At 32.8% G+C, this 14,679-nt stretch overlaps 1 protein-coding gene across 1 annotated transcript in view; it reads right to left on the reverse strand.

Moving 5' to 3' along the window:
• pde1a (phosphodiesterase 1A, calmodulin-dependent) overlaps window positions 1–14,679 on the reverse strand; it is a 101,109-nt gene that overhangs the window by 15,926 nt on the left and 70,504 nt on the right. Inside the window, exon 3 of the mRNA XM_073845109.1 lies at window positions 2,495–2,608. Within this exon, the coding sequence (XP_073701210.1) occupies window positions 2,495–2,608 (114 nt within the window). The remainder of the gene's footprint in view (window positions 1–2,494; window positions 2,609–14,679) is intronic.

The raw sequence follows: 14,679 nt of genomic DNA on the forward strand, positions 1-14,679 counted from the left end.
TATTCTTGGGATGCAAAGCTGAGTATTTTCGGAAATAATTACAAATTAGAATGTAAAACAAAGATAGATGTTAAAAATAGGTTTCATATTTTTGTCACTTATGCTCAGTAAAATCAGCAATATTGTGAAATGTTATTACAATTTAATATAGCACTGTTATCTATTTTAATATATTTTAAAATGTAATTTATTTCTGTGATGCAAAGCTAAATATTTTCAGATTATTGCAATTTTCAATTTTCAATTATTGCAAATTAGAATGTAAAACAAAAGACTGATGTTAAAAGTAGGTTTCATATTTGTATTATTTTTAAATAAGTCTCTTATGCTCAGTAAAATCAGTAATATTGTGCAATGTTATTAAAATGTATTATAGCTGTTTTCTACATTAATATATTTTTAAAATATTATTTAATTCTGTAATGTAAAACTGAGTATCTTCAGAATTAATTACAAATTAGAATGTAAAACAAAAGAAAGATATATGTTAAAAGTAGGTTTCATATTTTTAAATTCTCTTTTAAATAAGTCTCTTATGCTCTGTAAAATCAGTAATATTGTGAAACATTATTACAATTAAATATAGATTTTTTTTTATTTAATATTTTTAAATGTAATTCATTCTTGTAATGCAAAGATGAATTTTTCAGAAATAATTACAATTTAGAATGTAAAACAAAACATAGATGTTAAATTTTTTTATTTTTTTAAATAAGTCTCATGCTCAGTAAAATCAGTAATATTGCAAAATGTTATTACAATCTAATATAGCAGTTTTCTATTTTAATATTTTTTACAATTTAATTTATTCTTGTGATGCAAAGCTTATTATTTTCAGGAATCATTCTAATATGCAACTTTAAGAAACATGATTTCTTATATATTACCAGTGTCAAAACAGCTGTTCTGCTGCTCATTATTTTTGTGGAAACAGTGATAATTGTTTTTCAGGATTGTTTGACTTATAAAAATTTCAAAAGAGCAACATTTGTTCTGAATGATAATGCTATGTTCATTAAAATCTCTAAAATACAAAGCATTCTAAAGTTGAATTGCGAATCTGTAAATATTTAGTCAAAAATCTTTTGAAGAAATTGAACAAAATACAATTGAAGAAAATACAACTTAGTAGCATTTTTTACTTGAAAATGTCAAGTTTAAGTCAATGTCTTGCTGGTTTGTAAAGCCAAATTGTATTTCTTTAATGTAGTGTAGTAAATTCCATTGGTAGAAACTACTGAAATGTGTGTAATAGCAAGTGACACTTTACAGTGACATTACAACACATTCAAACATAATGAACTCATAAGCCAAAATCAAAGTGACTGCATCAAATGCTTTCATCAAGCAGTGACAGATCGTATTTATAACCTTCACATACATAGCTAACAGGCGTACAGTGCCTTGCAAAAGTATTCATACCCCTTCATTTTTGTCACATTTTGTTTTGTTGCAGCATTATGTTAAACTGCTTCAAATTAGTTATTCCCCACATCAATTTACACTCCATACACCATAATAATGACAAAGCAAGAACCAGATTTGAAAATTTTACAAATTTATTAAAAATAAAACACTGAAATAAGTACATTGCATAAGTATTCATACCCTTAACTCGGGTTAAGCTACATAGTTGAAGCACCTTTACAGCCTCAAGTCTTTTTGGGTATGATGTGACATCTGCATTTGGCAATTATCTGCCATTCTTTGCCTCACCTTTTCACCTCTCAAGCTCTGTCAGCTTGGATGGGGGCTGGCAGACATTTTCTAGAGTCCTAGTTGTTCCAATCGTCTTCCATTATGGATAATGCTTCTGTGAACCTTCAATGCAGCAGATTTTTTTCGGAACTCTTCCCTAGATCATTGCCTTAACGCAAGTCTGTCACTGAGCTCTACAGGCAGTTATCTAGACCTCAGGACTTGGTTTTTGCTCTGATATGCATTTTCAGCTGTTAGACCTTTTCTGAGAGGTGTGTGCCTTTCTAAATCATACTCATTCAAATGAATTTGCCACAGTTTAACTTCACTCGAAGTGTAGTAACATCTAGAAGCAATATGAATGCTCCTGAGCTAAATTTCGAGTGTCCCAGAAAAGGGTATGAATACTTATGCAACGGGATCTCTTCAGTTTTTTATTTTTAATAAATTTGCACAAATGTTAAAAACCTATTTTTTGCTTCGCCATTAGAGTAGGGAGTCTAGACTAATGTGGGAAAAAAAGTAATTTAACGTAGTTTAACATAAGGCAGCAACATAACAAAATGTGAAAAAAATTAAGGGGTATGAATAATTTCGCAAGGCACTGTATACTGTACTGTGCTGCGACTGCACAGCATTTTGATTTTGTTTACAACATAGTCTGCTGTCACCTGCCACCAAAGGTTAAAACTAATCTCAGTTGACATATATTGTCTAAAGAACAGAAGAGTGTAGCTTATTTTCCACCGCTGAAGTCGGAATATGTGAGACTGTAGAAAGCCAAGCGTTTACTTACCTAGTTTCGTCAATATACACGGCTTCCAGAACCGATGCGGCATATTCAATGTTTTTCCTCAGATCTACGACATTCACCTCCCCCTTATCCAGCTGCTTCACCAGACATCTCAATCTGAAGAAAAACAACAGTCACAGTTTCAATTCAGGAAAATTCCACATCTCATCTGAAAGCACTGATGTTATTCTTTGACATTCCACTGTCGGTTACACAAATAGTTCACATTTATTCAACCTCATATCAGTCCAAACCTGCATTATTTTCTTTTTTTCTGTGAAACACAAACAGAGATGTTCAGAGTTTGGCTCTGAACCCAAATCACCATCTATTTTCATTGAAAAGAGCAACTCTGAAAGAAAGTCATTCGGGTTTGGAAAGACACGAGGATGTTTAATGATGATAAAAATGTTCATTGTTGTGCAAATTTTCCTTGAAAGCCTATAATAAACACACAAAGAGATATTTATCCTTGACACAGGAGAACACGAAATGGATAAATGAGACAGACACTGCCAATTCCACACCCACAGGAAAACAAAGAGCGTTAAACGTATAAAATAAAAGATTACAGTTCATCAGCATCTTAATCATCAAATCTCATGAGCCAAAACGCCACGCTCGGTTAATCTCTCACAGCACTCACAATAAGACTTTTTTTAAAATAAGCAAAGCAAATATCTTGGCAGAGTTAATGTGAGGTAACCCCATAAATATGTAGGTCAAAAAAACAAAGTTAGCATTTGACAGTAATGAATTCCATGTAATCCAATCACACACTGCCTCCAATTCCTTGTTTTTTGTACAATATCCCTCTTATTGCTCTTGAAAAATGGTAGCGTAGAAATTATTTACACAGTGCAACCAGATAAATACATAAAAATATAACATGACTTCACTGAAACCTCAACATAATATATCAATTTAGTCTCAGATGATTTTCTTAAAATAGTTCATATAAAAATTCTTTAACAAAGACTTTAAACAAATTAAAGAAAAAATACAAAAACTAAAATATTTTATTTAATAAGAAATGCCCAAGTTCATAAACTGAGTTCAGTTTCAGACATTGTTATTGTTATTGTTATATGAACTAGGGCTGCAATTTCGCACTCCCAAGTTTCTTGTCCATAATCTGTCAAAGAATAAATGTTTTGAAAATAAAGTCAAAATGTTTCGAGAATAAAGTCAAAATGTCCAGATGAACGCACAAAAATATATAAAAATATAACATGACTTCACTGAAACCTCAACATAATATATCAATTTATTCTCTGACGATTTTTTTAAATAGTTGTTATTAAAAAAATTATTTAACAAAGACTTTAAAGAAATTGAAGAAAAAAAAAACAGAAGCTCAAATCATTGGTCTTTCATTTAATAAGAAATGCCTGAGTTCAAAAACTATAAGTTTAGTTTGAGACATTGTTGAGATTCATATGCTTTCTGTTTAATTACATTGTTTTCTAGGAGAAAATAAATATATATGAACTATAGGTCTGCAATTTCACACTCACATACACCTGATTTTATGCAGAAAACAATGTGCTTTCCTCTGTTTAAAGAACTTTTCCAAGTTTCTTGTCCATAATCCGTCATAGAATAAATGTTTTGAGATTAAAGTCAAAATGTTTTGAGAATAAAGTCAAAATGTTTTGAGAATAAAGTCAAAATGTTCAGAGAATAAAGTCAAAATGTTTTGAGAATAAAGTCAAAATGTTTCGAGAATGAAGTGTGAATATTTTGAAAATAAAGTCAAAATGTTTCGAGAATAAAGTCAAAATGTTTCGAGAATAAAGTCAAAATGTAAAAAAAAAAAAATAAAGTCAAAATGTTTCAAGAATAAAGTCAAAATGTTTTGAAAATAAAGTCGGAATGTTTTGAGAATAAAGTTGAAATGTTTTTAAAAAAAAAAAGTCAAAATGTTTCGAGAATAAAGTCAAAATGTTTTGAAAATAAAGTCAAAATGTTTCAGGAATAAAGTCGAAATGTTTTGAGAATAAAGTTAAAATGTTTCGAGAATAAATTCGAAATGTTTCGAGAAAAAAGTCGAAATGTTTCGAGAAAAAAGTCAAAATGTTTTGAAAATAAAGTTGGAATGTTTTGAGAATAAAGTCAAAATGTTTCAAGAATAAAGTCAAAATGTTTTGAAAATAAAGTCAGAATGTTTTGAGAATAAAGTCAAAATGTTAAAAAAAATAAAGTCAAAATGTTTTGAGAATAAAGTCAAAATGTTAAAAAAAAATAAAGACGAAATGTTTCGAGAATAAAGTCAAAATGTTTCGAGAATAAAGTCAAATTGTTAAAAAAAAAGTCAAAATGTTTCGAGAATAAAGTCAAAATGTTTCGGGAATAAAGTCGAAATGTTTCGAGAATAAAGTCGAAATGTTTCGAGAATAAAGTAAAAATGTTTCGGGAATAAAGTCGAAATGTTTCGGGAATAAAGTCGAAATGTTTTGGGAATAAAGTCAAAATGTTTCGGGAATAAAGTCAAAATGTTTCGAGAATAAAGTCAAAATGTTTTGAAAATAAAGTCAAAATGTTTCAGGAATAAAGTCGAAATGTTTTGAAAATAAAGTCAAAATGTTTCGAGAATAAATTCGAAATGTTTCGAGAATAAAGTCAAAATGTTTCGAGAAAAAAGTCAAAATGTTTTGAAAATAAAGTTGGAATGTTTTGAGAATAAAGTCAAAATGTTTCAAGAATAAAGTCAAAATGTTTTGAAAATAAAGTCAAAATGTTAAAAAAAATAAAGTCAAAATGTTTTGAGAATAAAGTCAAAATGTTTAAAAAAAATAAAGACGAAATGTTTCAAGAATAAAGTCAAAATGTTTCGAGAATAAAGTCAAATTGTTAAAAAAAAAAAAGTCAAAATGTTTCGAGAATAAAGTCAAAATGTTTCGGGAATAAAGTCGAAATGTTTCGAGAATAAAGTCGAAATGTTTCGAGAATAAAGTCAAAATGTTTCGGGAATAAAGTCGAAATGTTTTGAGAATAAAGTCGAAATGTTTCGAGAATAAAGTCAAAATGTTTCGGGAATAAAGTCGAAATGTTTCGGGAATAAAGTCGAAATGTTTCGGGAATAAAGTCGAAATGTTTCGGGAATAAAGTCAAAATGTTTCGAGAATAAAGTCAAAATGTTTCGGGAATAAAGACGAAATGTTTCGAGAATAAAGTCGAAATGTTTCGAGAATAAAGTCAAAATGTTTCGGGAATAAAGTCAAAATGTTTCGGGAATAAAGTCGAAATGTTTTGAAAATAAAGTCAGAATGTTTTGAGAATAAAGTCAAAATGTTAAAAAAAATAAAGTCAAAATGTTTTGAGAATAAAGTCAAAATGTTTAAAAAAAATAAAGACGAAATGTTTCGAGAATAAAGTCAAAATGTTTCGAGAATAAAGTCAAATTGTTAAAAAAAAAAAAAGTCAAAATGTTTCGAGAATAAAGTCAAAATGTTTCGGGAATAAAGTCGAAATGTTTCGAGAATAAAGTCAAAATGTTTCGGGAATAAAGTCGAAATGTTTCGAGAATAAAGTCAAAATGTTTCGGGAATAAAGTCAAAATGTTTCGGGAATAAAGTCGAAATGTTTTGAGAATAAAGTCAAAATGTTTCGAGAATAAAGTCAAAATGTTAAAAAAAATAAAGTTGAAATGTTTTGAGAATAAAGTCAAAATGTTTCGGGAATAAAGTCGAAATGTTTCGAGAATAAAGTCAAAATGTTTCGGGAATAAAGTCGAAATGTTTCGAGAATAAAGTCAAAATGTTTCGGGAATAAAGTCAAAATGTTTCGGGAATAAAGTCGAAATGTTTCGAGAATAAAGTCAAAATGTTTCGAGAATAAAGTCAAAATGTTAAAAAAAATAAAGTTGAAATGTTTTGAGAATAAAGTCAAAATGTTTCGGGAATAAAGTCGAAATGTTTCGGGAATAAAGTCGAAATGTTTTGAGAATAAAGTCAAAATGTTTCGGGAATAAAGTCGAAATGTTTCGGGAATAAAGTCGAAATGTTTTGAGAATAAAGTCAAAATGTTTCGGGAATAAAGTCAAAATGTTTCGGGAATAAAGTCGAAATGTTTCGAGAATAAAGTCAAAATGTTTCGGGAATAAAGTCGAAATGTTTCGAGAATAAAGTCAAAATGTTTCGGGAATAAAGTCAAAATGTTTCGGGAATAAAGTCGAAATGTTTTGAGAATAAAGTCAAAATGTTTCGAGAATAAAGTCAAAATGTTAAAAAAAATAAAGTTGAAATGTTTTGAGAATAAAGTCAAAATGTTTCGGGAATAAAGTCGAAATGTTTCGAGAATAAAGTCAAAATGTTTCGGGAATAAAGTCGAAATGTTTCGAGAATAAAGTCAAAATGTTTCGGGAATAAAGTCAAAATGTTTCGGGAATAAAGTCGAAATGTTTCGAGAATAAAGTCAAAATGTTTCGAGAATAAAGTCAAAATGTTAAAAAAAATAAAGTTGAAATGTTTTGAGAATAAAGTCAAAATGTTTCGGGAATAAAGTCGAAATGTTTCGAGAATAAAGTCAAAATGTATTGAATATAAAGTCAAAATGTTTAGGGAATAAAGTTTAGTCTCAGGTGATTATCTTAAAACAGTTGTTAATAAAAAAAAATACTTTAACAAAGACTTTAAAGAAATTGAAGAAAAACTAGGAGCTCAAATCATTGGTCTTTCATTTAAAAAGAAATGCCTGAGTTCAGAAACTATGAGTTCAGTTTGAGACATTGCTGAGATTTCTTCTGAAACTCTAGTGGAGACAAATGCGAGATAACTGGGTATTTTTAGGAAAAATCTTCATATGCTTTCTGTTTAATAACATTGTTTTCTAGGAGAAATAAAATATATATGAACTAGGGCTGCAATTTCACACTCCCATACACCTGATATTATGAAGAAAAGAATGTGCTTTCATCTGTTTCAAGGACTTTTCAGAGTTTTTTTCTGAGTCCATAATCCGTCAAAGCTCAGATCTGATGTTGAGTCTTAAGGAGAAGCTGTCAGAAACACACTTCTAACCAGAAGATCAGGCCCCGCTCTGAGTTGAGCGCAGACCTGCTCTGATAAACTCCTTACCAGCCTGATCAACAGAAAGAAGATAACTCTGGTCGTGGTGTTGCCTTTGGCGTGGAGCTCATCTTTAAATATTCACTATGGGATAGAGTAAAGGCAGCGCTGTAACAAAATCTCCATCACAATCAGCTGTCTGATAGCGAATGGGGACACATTTGCCACTGACACCTAGAATAATAGCTTGATATTAAAGAGATATTTCAGGCAACAATGAAAGCTGTGTCATCATTTACTCGCCCCTGTGTTGTTTCAACCCTGTATTTTTTTGCAGAACAAAAACTATGATACTTTGAAGTCCAAACAACATTGGATCTCATTGTCTTTTATTCTTTGGACAGAAAATAAATCAAAATATCATCTTTTGTGTTCCACAGAAGAAAATAAGTCATACAGGTTTTCTGTGCAATTTCTTTTCTCTACTTTTTACACCTTTCAATGGAAGGCAGTTTCGAGAATTGCAAGTTATAATGTTATGATGGTGTTTTATTGCAATATTAAAAATTTTAAAGAGATTAAAGTCGTAATATTTTGAGAATAAAGTCAAAATATTTTGAGAATAAAGTCAAAATATTTTGAGAATAAATTTGAAATTTCAACTTTATTCTAGAAATTTCGAATTTATTCTCAAAAATATTTTGACTTTATTCTCGAAACATTTCAACTTCAGTCGTAATTTCAACTTTATTCTCAAAATATTTTGACTTTATTGTAATTTAAACTTTATTCTAGAAACAGAGAATAAAGTCGAAATATTTTGAGAATAAAACCAAAATATTTTGAGAATAAAGTCGAAATTTCGAGAATAAAGTTGAAATTACAAGAATAAAGTCAAAATGTTTTGAGAAAAAGTAAAAATATTTTTGAGAATAAAGTCGAAATTTCTAGAATAAAGTCAAAATGTTTTGAGAATAAAGTCTAAATATTTTGAGAATAAAGTTGAAATTAAGACAATGAAGTCAAAATGTTTTGAGAATAAAGTTGAAATATTTTGAGAATAAAATCAAAATATTTTGAGAATAAAGTTGAAATTTTGAGAATAAAGTCAAAATATTTTGAGAAAAGTTGAAATTACGACTGAAATCGAAATGTTTCGAGAATAAAGTTGAAATGTTTTGAGAATAATCAAAATATTTTGAGAATAAAGTCAAAATATTTCTAGAATAAAGTCGAAATTACAAGAATAAAGTCAAAATGTTTTGAGAATAAAGTCTAAACTGTTGGAGAATAAAGTTGAAATTACGACAATGAAGTTGAAATGTTTCGAGAATAAAGTCAAAATATTTTGAGAATAAAGTCGAAATGTTTTGAGAATAAAGTCTAAATGTTTCTAGAATAGTTAAAATTGCAAGAATAAAGTCAAAATGTTTTGAGAATAAAGTCGAAATGTTTTGAGAATAAAGTCTAAATGTTTCTAGAATAGTTAAAATTGCAAGAATAAAGTCAAAATGTTTTGAGAATAAAGTCGAAAAAACTGTATAGATATGTATAACTGTATTCAGTTACTGTATAGTAACTCTACAAAATCCAAAAGAAACCCATTGAAACTACACTAAAGACTAAACACAGTTAATCGGCTGTGCAATATTTTGGGATTCAAAATATCTTAAAGGATAGTTCACCCAAAAGCTAAATTCTGTCATTAATTACTCACATTCATGTCGTTTCAAACTCGCAAGGCCTTTGTTCATCTTCGAAACACAAATTAGAAATATTTAATGATATCAAGAGCTTTTTGACTCTGCATAGACAGCAACACAACTGACATGTTCAAAGCCAAGAAAGATAGTAAGGACATTGTTAAAATAGTCCATTATTTAAACCAGTACATGTAGACCAGTGGCTCTCAATCCTGGGTTTCACATTTTGCATGTCTCCCTTATTTAACACACCTGATTGAGATCATCAGCTCATTAGGAGAGGGATCCATGAACTGAACTAACGAGCTGATGATCTCAATCATGTTAAAGGTGCAGAGCAGGGTTCCCCCAGGACCAGGACTGAGAACCACTGACATAGACGACGAACTAAGAGAGATGGAATAAAGTCATTATTTTGGTTTTCTTTGTGCACAAAAAGTATTCTCATAGATTCATAAAATTACAGTTGAACCACTGATGCCACATGGACTATTTTATTGATTTCCTTACTACCCTTCTGGGCCTTGAAAGTGGTAGTTGCATTTCTGTCTATGCAGTAGGGATGTTAACCGATGACCGTTTGACCGGTGGTTGACCGTATCAACGTTAACCGGTCAAAGTTGTCGGTAGTCGGTTAAAAAAAAAAGTGCCGGTGCGTCTTTTACGCATTCTGAAGGTGCCTGTTTTATCCATTGGTTTTATCATGTTGCAGTCTATTAGGCAACATTCCGCATAAGATGGGCTTAGATTTGGAAATACATTACATCTACATTTCAGTGGTAACCGATAAGGTGATGATGATCATCATCTTTCTTTATTATGGTTAGCACTACCTCAACTAAAGCGGCGTCTCTTCGGAGCTGTCATTTTCTTAAATGAGCCGTGGCAATGTTTCAAATGAGCTTCTAACCTAGACAAACGCCTTTATTTTCAAAGCGATCACCTTGTACCCAAACCATTTGAAACTAAGGAGCCATTTGTCCTACGATTACATACAACAAGCTCTTCGGCGCCGCGTTTGCGGGACTCATGTTTCGCGCTGTAGGGGGATTTAAAAAAAGTGACGTGAGTGGCAGTGTGTGTGTGTGTGTGTGTGTGTGTGTGTGTGTGTGTGTGTGTGTGTGTGTGTGTGTGTGTGTGTGTGTGTGCGGGAGGCAGAGCGGCAGGGCTGCGATCACACCGAACGCGTTTTTGCAGTTGGAGGCGCCTCTTTTGAATGGTTTTCTGTTGGCAGTGAGCGTTCTACGCGCTGCTTATGCGCCCCAGGCGCCTCGCGTTTTTGCAGGAGCGCTCTGAGCGCGTGAAGTTGAAAAAAAAATCAACTCTGAGCGGAAAAACGCCCAACGTCATTCGCGTTCTTTTCCATTGTCCAATCGAATGAATGGAGAGGCGGGCCTTCTGTTGTCGTGACGGAATTTTACGGTTGCTTAAAAAGTCCGGAGACAAGAAATAGAGGAGAAACCTTTGGTGTCTGTCGTGGGTAACCCAGAGCTGTATTATTTAGGGTTTCTGCTAATATGACAGTTTACTTAACAGCATAAAACTAAGATTTTACAGTGCTCGCGCTATAATCCTTTGATTTGACTGACAGGACAGCTGTTTTGGTCGTTGCTTAGCAACATAAAAAAAAGCAGCACGCTCTTTTATTAAAAGTCACCAAAAAAAAAAAAGGCAGTGCTGTGTGCCTCGCGTTTTTAGAACTAAAAGACGCGTTCGATGCGACAGACTTGCGAAATTGCAGGAGCGGCTCGAAATGGCTGTTATTTCAAATAGCGTACCATATTTTAAACTAATCGGTTAACCGGTTTCAACCGGCTAATGAGGCTCGGTGGTCGGTCAAGAAATTTTTTAGTTTTCGCCATCCCTACTATGCAGGGTCAAAAAAGCTCTCGGATTTCATTAAAAATATCTTCTGCTCTGAAGATGAACAAAAGTCTTACAGGTTTGGAATGACATGAGGGTGAGTAATTAATGACAGAATTTTTATTTTTGGGCGAACTATCCCTTTAAGATTCATCGTTTTCAACCAAATTCGAAAGTTGTTGAAAACACATGTGGTGAGGTAAATGCTTATCCATTCTGATGAATCCCAGACAACACCAAAGCACCGCCCACTCACCTGTCAATCACTCACTGCACAAAAACAAGAGGTTTAAACTTTGCCAGGTACCCGAAGCTTTAAAAGAATCAAGCATCTGATTGACGGCTGGCAATGGCACAGTCTGTCATTCAGTTAATACGGGTATTCCACTAAAAGGGTACGTAACACCTCTGTTAATCAGCCAAGCGGGCAGAGTTATGGAACGATAATCTCGAAATGGCCAAATGTCCTCTGATTAATGTCTGCTTTCAATCACCCACTCGCTTTTTTGTTTATGACAGTAGTCTGTAACGTAGCAACTTGAATAAACACCTCCTCATCATTGTGCTATTGACAGATAACATGTACGCCTAAACTCAAACTGCTGAGGCTCTCTGCCACAGCAAAAAACGCCATGACAGGATGAAATACAAACAACAGCAGGAATACAAACAGATGAAACCATTGGTTAAGTGGAAGAAACAGCAGTGTTGTTTTTGTCTGTGTTGATTCTCCTGAAGTCTGAAAGTCTAACCTGACTTCATTCTCTAGCCATTCCCAATTCCAGTCACGATAGGATCTGGGATGATGTCTGACTCTGATTGTAGTCTGGGGTGGATCAGAATAACATCTGATGTGAAAATGACGCAAATGTTCAAGGTAAACTGCTCTCAAAGCCAGGCTCGTCATTCTTGCATTCATTGCAATTTGTCTGTCAAGTATGTGACCGGAAAGAATGAATTAGCTTCGGAAGATCCTCTGTCGGTTCTGTGAAAATGTGTGTCTGGTATTCCTACCGCGGCTCTTTTAATGTGAAGATTTTGTCAAATTACTGGACTCCATCAACACAAACTGAGAGCAGAGGTATGGAATGCTTCATGGCATAAGAATACAAGGACAGAAACCTTACCAAATGTGGATTTCAATGAGATACAAATAGTTTTTGGAGCACAGAGGAAAATATTATTACTCAGAGGTGTTCCTTAGTTTCCAATGCACTTTCAGTGTGGCTGGACTTTTCATTTCGACTTCAATGTAAAGTGAACGGCAAAAATAATGACACATTCTTCATCTGCCACTGGTTAGCCAAATTTATGCCATTGCATTAGCCACTCAAACAAAAAACAAATGTGACCCTGGACCACAAAACCAGTCCTAAGTAGCATGGTATATTAGTAGCAATAACCAAACATACAGTGTATGGGTCAAAATTATCCATTTTTCTTTTATGCCAAAAATCATTAGGATATTAAGTAAAGATTATGTTCCATCAATATATTTTGTAAATTTCCTACCATAAATATATCAAAACTTAATTTTTGATTAGTAATATGCATTGCTAAGAGCTTCATTCAGACAACTTTAAAGGCAATTTTCTCAATATTTAGATTTGTTTGCACTCTCAGATTGCAGATTTTCACATAGTTGTATCTTGGCCAAATACTGCCCTAGACTAACAAACCATACATCAAAGGAACGTTTTTTTAATTCAGCTTTCATGATATATACACTCTTAAAAAGGTGCTTTGAAAGGTTCTTCACAGCAATGCCATAGAAAAACCATTTTTGGTTCCACAAAGAACCATTCAGTCAAAAGTTATTTAAAGAACCATCTCTTTCTTACCTTTTTATAATCTGAAGAACCTTCTTTTGCTGCAAAGAACCTTTTGTGAAACAGAAAGGTTCTTCAGATGTTAAAGGCTCTTTATTGAACCACTTAGACCAGGGGTCCCCAAACTAAGGCCCGGGGGCCGAATGCGGCCCGGCCCCACATTTGGACCGGCTCTCTGAACAATACCAGAGACATATTTTGAAAATGTAATTTTAAATATGTTCTACTAATATCATGTCGGTATTTGATAATAAAGGTTGGCTTTCAAACAAAAATTTCCCTTAGTTATTAACATAGGTATAATTATTTGTTAAATTCACTAACAGAATGGTACATTCAACGTAAAAGTGTCATCGCGATCGAACAGGTGAAAAGAGCGATAACAAAATGATTCAATAGCATTTGAGATGAAACTAGCACTGCTTGTGGGACAAGTGCAAAAGCAAAACTTCACTCATCTCCCAGTTACCCAAAGTTTTTCTCGGTTGGTTGTGCATCTTTTTCTTCCACACTTCTTTTCTTCAACTCAACTTACTGTTAACATACTTGGATGCAGCACTCTGTTAACAGCCAGCTTCTTCGGCAATCAATGTTTGTGGCTTACCCTCCTTGTGAAGGGTGTCAATGCTTGTCTTCTGGACAGCTGTCAGATCAGCAGTCTTCCCCATGATTGTGTAGCCTAGTGAACCAAACTGAGAGAGCATTTTGACGGCTCAGGAAACCTTTGCAGTTGTTTTGAGTTGATTAGCTGATTGGCATGTCACCATATTCTAATTTGTTGAGATAGTGAATTGGTGGGTTTTTGTTAAATGTAAGCCAAATCATCACAATTAAAAGAACCAAAGACTTAAACTACTTCAGTCTGTGTGCATTCAATTTATTTAATAGACAAGTTTCACAATTTGAGTTGAATTATGACATTTTAATTTACTGAGAAGCACCTGTATAACTTTTGAAAAGAAATGATCATTTGTCTGTCTGGTGCATAAAAAATAATAAACTATTCTAGCATTAAAAGGTATAATAAATACAGGTAAAATCATAATAAAATAATAATAATAATAGTAGTAGTCAGTCTGGCCCATGGAATTTTATTTTATAAACCGACCCGGCCCCCCATTAAAGAAAAGAAAATTATGTGGCCCGCTCAGAAAAAAATTTGGGGACCCCTGACTTAGACAAAAAAGGTTCTTCTATGGCATCGTGAAGCACCTTTATTTTTAAGAGTGGAAATTAATTTGCTTAAAATGTATTCACCCTTAAGCAATCTGAAGAGATTTGGAGAAATTTAGAATTACATCACTTGCTCACCAATGAAGTAAATGGTTGCCGTCAGAATGAGCATCCAAACAGATGATAAAAACACCACCATAATCCACAAGTAATCCACACAACAAAAATGTGCGTCTGATATTCCTACCGCGTCTCTTTTAATGTAAAAAATTTTGTCAAATTACTGGACTCCATCAACACAAACTGAGAGCAGAGGTACGGAACGCTTCATGACATAAGCATACAATGACGGAAACCTTACCAAATGTGCATTTCAATGAGATACAAAGAGTTTTTGCAGCACAGAGGAAAATATTATTACTCAGAGGTGTTCCTTAGTTTCCAATGCACTTTCAGTGTGGCTGGACTCTTTATTTCGACTTCGATGTAAAGTGAACGGCAAAAATAATGACACGTTCTTCATCTGCCACTGGTTAGCCAAATTTATGCCATTGGATGAGCCACTCAAACAAAAAGAGCCTCAAACAAAGAGTTTTGATAGTGATTTCCCT

Source organism: Garra rufa, chromosome 8, assembly GCF_049309525.1.
Source record: "Garra rufa chromosome 8, GarRuf1.0, whole genome shotgun sequence".
NCBI lineage: Eukaryota > Metazoa > Chordata > Actinopteri > Cypriniformes > Cyprinidae > Garra > Garra rufa.